Source organism: Littorina saxatilis, linkage group LG7 (assembly GCF_037325665.1).
Source record: "Littorina saxatilis isolate snail1 linkage group LG7, US_GU_Lsax_2.0, whole genome shotgun sequence".
NCBI classification, from domain to species: Eukaryota; Metazoa; Mollusca; class Gastropoda; order Littorinimorpha; family Littorinidae; genus Littorina; species Littorina saxatilis.
Genome location: NC_090251.1, coordinates 13,743,219 through 13,751,054, shown reverse-complemented (window position 1 = coordinate 13,751,054; position 7,836 = coordinate 13,743,219). Strand labels below are relative to the sequence as shown.

General features: G+C 42.2%; 1 protein-coding gene across 1 annotated transcript in view; it reads left to right on the top strand.

Annotated features, from left to right (window-relative positions):
• Positions 1-4,793: 4,793 nt before the first annotated feature.
• LOC138970740 (zinc finger protein 558-like) overlaps positions 4,794-7,836 on the top strand; it is a 41,632-nt gene continuing 38,589 nt past the window's right edge. Inside the window, exon 1 of the mRNA XM_070343241.1 lies at positions 4,794-5,212. Coding sequence (XP_070199342.1) covers positions 4,968-5,212 — 245 coding nt within the window. The 5' untranslated portion in view covers positions 4,794-4,967. The remainder of the gene's footprint in view (positions 5,213-7,836) is intronic.

Below are 7,836 nucleotides of genomic sequence, written 5' to 3'. Positions count from 1 at the left end.
CGCGCTGGATTTGTATCCAGTTGGCCGCTGTCAGCCTGAGTTCGTCCCCACGTTCGGCGAGAGATTTATTTCTCAGAGTCAACTTTGTGTGCAGACTCTCCTCGGTGTCCGAACACCCCCGTGTGTACACGCAAGCACAAGACCAAGTGCGCACGAAAAAGATCCTGTAATCCATGTCAGAGTTCGGTGGGTTATAGAAACACGAAAATACCCAGCATGCTTCCTCCGAAAGCAGCGTATGGCTGCCTAAATGGCGGGGTAAAAACGGTCATACACGTAAAATTCCACTCGTGCAAAACACGTGTACGTGGGAGTTTCAGCCCACGAACGCAGAAGAAGAAGACAACAAAACTTCAGAGTTCAACAATACAGTGGTCAGCGGTCTTACCCGTCTCCTCCTCCGCCAGAGCTGGCCTTGAGCTGGTTATGTTCCCACTCTTCATATCTAAAAAGACAATCCCACAATGTTATGATAAAGTGATGTGTGCTGCATCATGGTGTGAATCCAAATTCATTGTCAAGACACTGAAATAGGCCTACTGCTTACAGTCTTTAAGATAAGATTAAGATAAGATAAATTTGCAGATGTCTAAGGCCGCTAGACCTATATCTGATCTTTGAGACAAACATCAACACAAATGCAAATCCAGATACTATGAAACCCTTACAAGAGGTCTTGATCTTGATCTTGATAAATAACGCCAACAGGTCCCAAACTTGGGAATGTTCGTTGGCAGAAAAATTGGGGAGAGCACTTGGTGTTTTAATCAGCGGTTGGCAGTTTTCCTCTGAATTCGTTGACCGTTGACGACTGGATCGTGTTGTCATCAAGGTTGTTCCAGTCAATAACTGTTCTTGTGAAAAAAGAGTATCTGTTCTAGAAAGTGTCAGTGTTCTAGCTAGTCAACATTGCACAGTAATATTTTTTTTTAAATATGAAAAGTAATCTCACAGACTATGAGACTAAATTCATTTCGCAGTGGCTACACTTACGCCGCCCGTAACTTTTCCCTTCTTTGCTTTGATTACGCCACAAAGCATTTCCCCGCCAGGGCCGCGCTCTACTTCCGGTTTGATCCGGTTTGGGCGGCCATTTTAAAGCGTGGGTCGAATGAGGACAGACGTGTTCAACAGTTCATTAGTAGTGGTTGTGCGTTTCTACCCGTATGCAGGCCGGTTTATTTTAGTCATGGATAGGCGGACTTCACAGCGAAGCAGTTTTGACAGTAGGAAGTACGTTCGAGTCCGGCTTCGACAGGTTGCAAAAAGTTATCTTGGACTTTGAAACGAACGCGTTCGTCCAGCTCTACGTTCGGTCGTCGCGAACCCTGCAGACGCTCTCCCACCTCCCTCTCTCTCTTTCTCTCTTCCTTTATGGTGATCCATCCATCTCTCTCTCTCTCTCCTACCCCCCCCCCCCACCCAAGTGTTCAAAGGATGCATTATTGCACAAATCGTTATACAAATGATAACGTACAGGTGAGTGGCCTACCCTTCAAAATGGTCACGGGTTACACAGTAGGCCTGCAGGCTACGACAGTAAAATGGCGTCATGCCGTAACTGCCGCATGTCCCTGTAGTGATATGTGGGATCACGCCGCGCCGTAATCAAAGTATGGCCGACTGACTCTATGACGTGGAAAAGGTGTAACCGAAGCCTCTAGTGAGCGTGTTACGATAGTAAAATGGCGTCATGTCGTAACTAGAGAATGTCCGGGTAGGATCACGCCGCGCCGTAGTATGGCCGAGTGACTCTACGACTTGTGGAAAAGGTGTAACCGAAGCCTGCAGTGAGCGGGTTACGACAGTAAAATGACGTCATGCCGTAACTATAGAATTTCTGAGTCGAATTACGACTTAAAAAAGGCGTAACAGTAGCCTCTACCAATTCATTTAGCCTAGTTGGTCAAGACTGATTCAAATTCTCATGATGACAGCACATATTCGCAAGAATAAGGCCACAGGCTTCAGCTGACAAGCTACAAGTTCATCTAATTTTCTTTAATAGGCCTATGTACTCACGTGTCCAGCAAAACTTTGGCGTGTTCAGTATCCCCTTTGTGCTTGGTTCTCAATTTGAAGCGAAAACAATCTTTCTTTCAGCGCGACCCAGCGCTGGTCAGGCTGCGTGGTGATGAAGCAAGGAATCCACTTTCTCTTCTCATCAGATTTAGTGGCCTTGACAGCTTTAGACGGGTTTACTTCTATCTTTTTACATTTAGTCAAGTTTTGATTTAACATTGTACGCAACTGCGCTTTGACTGTCTCCGACGCCATCTTTGGTTTAGGAAACGTCACCGGTCTAAAAATAGCCCAAGTCCTGCAGCCATGCGTTGCTCAGAACAGAGATGCTCAGAATCACAATAGCCCGCTCAGAGAAAAGTCGCTCTGGATTGGTCTATGTGCAACGGGCTCACAACGAGGCAAATCGCTTCACGATGGCGACGAAGAAAGCACGGTTGCTGCGAGATATGAAAAAAGTTGTACTTCTTAAACTAGTGGACGATTCGGTCCGTGAAATCGTCAGAGAGAATGCATGGTTGATTGATTGATTGGCTGATTGATTTTGCAGACACACAGTCAAGCGTTTCTCTTTTAGAGATGAATAAAGATTATTGTATTGTATTGTTTTGTATTGTAGTTATGATGGGAAATTTAGCTGGGGTAGTCCCGGAACTTTGAGCATGCAGGCCGAGTAAATAATTATCGACCGGTGGTTAAAGTCGTTAAAGGCAGGGCCGGACCAAATGAGTTGTAAGGGGGGGGGGGGGGGGGCTTCCTCCTTTATTGAGGGGGGCAAATCAGCGAAGTGGCGAAGCCACAAGCGCGCAACAGGCGCGCGAACTAGGGGGGTCCGGGGGCATGCTCCCCCGGAAAATTTTTGAAAAACGGTTAAAATGATCTGTGCAATCTGGTGCATTCTGGGCCTTGTTTTGAGGGTTAAGAGCAGCATTGTTTTGGTGCTAAAACTAGTAAAAGTCAAAGCAAGGTACATGCTTTTTCCAGGGGTGGGGTTCCGGAACCCCTGGAACCCCCCCCCCCCTCCCCTGGGTCCGGCCCTGAAAGGTTGACATAATTATAGTCCTATTTAATTACTAGTAGTAGTAGTATCATAGACCTGAGTATGTAGGGGCGGCTATATTTGTTAGCCGAAGGCCGCGAGGGGTGCCCCTTCTTTGTCAGATACTTTGCATGCCTAAATCCCTATTCTTTCAATGCTTTCAATCAAAGTCGTAAAAATGGTTAAGAAATTTTGGAGAATTGTCCAAGAAGTTTTTGAAGGCGTCTACTGTGGGTGCGAATTTTAATTAACAAGTCGCGTAAGGCGAAAATACAATATTTAGTCAAGTAGCTGTCGAACTCACAGAATGAAACTGAACGCAATGCCATTTTTCAGCAAGACCGTATAGGCCTACTCGTAGCATCGTCAGTCCACCGCTCATTGCAAAGGCAGTGAAATTGACAAGAAGAGCGGGGTAGTAGTTGCGCTAAGAAGGATAGCACGCTTTTCTGTACCTCTCTTTGTTTTAACTTTCTGAGCGTGTTTTTAATCCAAACATATCATATCTATATGTTTTTGGAATCAGGAACCGACAAGGAATAAGATGAAAGTGTTTTTAAATTGATTTGGACAATTTAATTTTGATAATAATTTTTATATATTTAATTTTCAGAGCTTGTTTTTAATCCGAATATAACATATTTATATGTTTTTGGAATCAGCAAATGATGGAGAATAAGATAAACGTAAATTTGGATCGTTTTATAAATTTTTATTTTTTTTACAATTTTCAGATTTTTAATGACCAAAGTCATTAATTACTTTTTAAGCCACCAAGCTGAAATGCAATACCGAAGTCCGGGCTTCGTCGAAGATTACTTGACTAAAATTTCAACCAATTTGGTTGAAAAATGAGGGCGTGACAGTGCCGCCTCAACTTTCACGAAAAGCCGGATATGACGTCATCAAAGACATTTATCAAAAAAATGAAAACAATGTTCGGGGATTTCATACCCAGGAACTCTCATGTCAAATTTCATAAAGATCGGTCCAGTAGTTTAGTCTGAATCGCTCTACACACACGCACACACGCACACACACACGCACATACACCACGACCCTCGTTTCGATTCCCCCTCGATGTTAAAATATTTAGTCAAAACTTGACTAAATATAAAAACAAAAGTATAGGCTACATAGAACGGCAAATCTACGAAGTTAAATCACTTTTAAAAGTTTAGATTTGACACTGTAACCTTGACCCAGTGAGTGTGCACGCGTGCGAGTGCGTGCGTGCGTGCATAATGTGTGTGTGTGTGTGTGTTTGAGAGATGGGGGGGAGGAGAGAAAGTGTGGGGGGCGAGAGAGAGAGAGAGAGAGAGAGAGAGAGAGAGAGAGAGAGAGAGAGAGAGAGAGAGAGAGAGAGAGAGAGAGAGAGAGAGAGAGAGAGAGAGAGATGCAGAGTCACGTTTTCTACTGAGTTGACACACACTATAACAATAAAGTTAAAATAAATACTGACATAGCTCTACATTGGTTAGAAAAGAGGGGGACCAGTTCGAGAGGGGGCCTGGAGGGGGGACCAAAATCGCCCAGGGGGACCAGTCGAAAACGAGGCTGGATGTCAAAAGGGGGACCATTATAGAGCAGTTTTTGCCACGAATTAATCCCCCGGGGGACTACTTCAGAGGGGGGACCGGACCGGATCCTACACCGGGACCGTTGACGAATCTACCCAGTGTGACGAACTTACTGGTAGCCTCCAATTGTTAGCAACTTTAGTTTAATTACTTCCAGGGCTTTTCCCATCGTTGCGGGGATGTATAAATTAAGCTTCCTGCAAAGTTTTAGGTTTGAAGTCCTTACCAATTACGAGAAATAATTAATTCTTTATTGCATTGTTCGGCAACAGTTCTCCAGGACTTGGGCTATTTTTAGACCAGAAGTGACGTTTCGTAAACCAAAGATGGCGTCGGAGACAGTCAAAGCGCGGTTGCGTACAATGGCAAAAAAGATAGAAGTAAACCCGTCTAAAGCTGTCAAGGCCACTAAATCTGATGAGAAGAGAAAGTGGACTCCTTGCTTCATTACCACGCAGCACCAGCGCTGGGTCGCGCTGAAAGAAAGATTGTTTTCGTCAGAGGCCCATCGCTTCAAATTGAGAACCAAGCACAAAGGGGATACTGAACTCGCCAAAGTTTTGCTGGACACGTGAGTAGTCTACATATTGGCCTATTAAAGAAAATTAGATGTACTTGTAGCTTGTCAGCTGAAGCCTGTGGCCTTATTCTTGCGAATATGTGCTGTCATCATGAGAATTTGAATCTTGACCAACTAGGCTAAATGAATTTACTTATTTAGTCTCATAGTCTGTGAGATTACTTTTCATATTACTGCCGTGTATTGGCAGAAGGCAGTAAGTCCAAATTTGGTAAAAATGAGATTTTCATATCATAATGCAGAAGGGAAAAAGGCGCATCTTGTGTCAAAATTTCTAAGATGTGCAATCAATATTTATGGACTTTTTGAAGAAGTAAGTCCAGTAAAAAAAAATTAATCGAAGGATAAAAATCGGCAAATGGAAGCAAGTCCAGGGACTTTTGGTTTTCAGGTTTGTACTGGACTTACTTCCTTGCAAGCCTCAAAACGAGTTTGCATGGTTTAGCGCTCTATGTCCATTAGCCAATCGTGTTCACCGTTTTGTAATCCTGACTGCGGTTACCCAATCAGAACTAAGCTTTTTGTATCATTATTTCCCTGGCCTTTGTCGGGGAAAATGGCGATGAGAGCTGCCGACGTGTTCAACTATCCGAAGCAACAGTAAGTTGGTTTGTTTGTTTCATTTTTGTTGTTGGCAGTTTTGCGTTCCGTCTGAAATGCATGACTCTCTCTCAATAGGTGTATGGGAGTTTACAACGACAACACAGATTTTCTGACTGATTTGGGTATTCCGATGTGCACTTGCATTACGGAGCTAGCAAGTAAAATGCCATAGTTCAAATGACCATTTATTATAGTTTTGTTGTTGTACGCTACTTCCACCGTGACTTCTTGACTATTCACTTCTGCTATTTTCATCATGATATTTATGGATGCATTTAGCATGTTTCTAATACAAAGAGTGATAGTTTTGTTGATCTAGAATGAGTGACTTGTTGTCTTGAGCACAGAGGAAAAGGATGATGTGAAGGAGGGTGGGGAGGAGATTTGTCAATAAAATGTCTCACTTTTGCTGCCTTTTTCATTTGACAGATGTGTAAGCGTTGCTGGCAGGTTGCAACTGCGAGATACAACCACCTCTGCTTGCAGAAGAAGAGGCCACAATGGACCTTGCCCAAATGAAATGCCAGCAACATACGACGGTTATGGGCCAAAGAAGAGGAAGAGGAGTAATACTGACAACGTTCATTTTGACAATAACAGATGATGAGCGCAGAGATGCAGAACGTGGGGAAGAGGAGGGGGTGGGGGGATTGTATGTTTGTTAGTTATCCAAACAGGCTCATGGAAAAAATCTACATCCAGTTATTCGCTGAAGTTGATAATTGTCATCAGTAGGATGGCAGAATTGCAGTGAATAGTTTTAGAAGGGATGTAGACTGTAAGTGTAACTGGGGGAGATGGGGTGATAAATGAATATACTACATCATATTTTGCAGGTTTGTGGTTGTGCTAGTTGAACACTCAACTACAATGTTTGTGGACACTGTGTGAATTACTATGTAATTCTACTAGCAAATGTAGCGCGCATGGTGTACAACTACAAATAGTTAAATATAGTTCATCACACAGTTTTCAAAACTAATTTAAAAAAATGTGTTCAAAAGTGGAACACTTCAGCTGAAAGTGAACACTGCACGATAATATTGTTAACTCTGGTATAATGGCGGTTTGTCAAACCATTTCTTTTTGTCATGCTGTTGCTTTAATTTTGTGTCCTTTGGAAATCAAGACTGCACGATTATCTATTCAGTGTTACTTCTGGTTTTAATGGCGACTTGTCAAACAAGTTCTTTTTGTCATGCTTGGGAAGTTAAGAGTAGAAATGATTTAGTATTCAGTGTAGGAGGAGGGTTGGGGGTGGGTATGGTTTACTTTGAGCAGGTCGGTTTCAGTTTTAATAAACAATTCTAGAGAATTGTGTATCTTATACGTATTTGAGTCTTTCGTGTTTTAGACATTGATGCATTTAATAGTTTTAACGAGTTGCCTTTTGTTTTATCATTCTGGTGTTTATCTAGATGTGCTGTGTATCTTATAAGAAGTTCTTAAAAGTTCGAAGTTATTTTAGCATATAGGTTTTTTATGGTCTTAACAGCTAAACATGTATTACGTTATCATTAAGATTCATGCTTTGTTAGCACTAAGCAGTTGTTTTAATCAGTCTGGTTTTCTCTTGTTTTCATCTTATGAACATTCTAAATGTTAGACTAACTTACTGTCTTGTACAGAATAACAACTGTGTGAATGGTGCTATACTGAATGAAAGAGTGTGACATGAAGTTCTTGTACATCATTGTAAAGAGTGTGAATGACGTTTTAGTTTAGATGTCAAGCGCTTAGAGCAAGCCTTTTTAACGAAAGTTTTTGATTTAGCGCTATATAAATGTTCTTCTTCTTCTTATTATTATTATGCTATTGCTTTAATTTTGTGTACTTTGGAAATCAAGACTGCACGATGACCTATTCTTAATTCTGGAATAATGGCGGCTTGACACACTAGTTATTGACTCACATGCGAAGCAAAAGTGAGTCTATGTACTCACCCGAGTCGTCCGTCCGTCCGGAAAACTTTAATGTTGGATATTTCTTGGACACTATTCAGTCTATCAGTG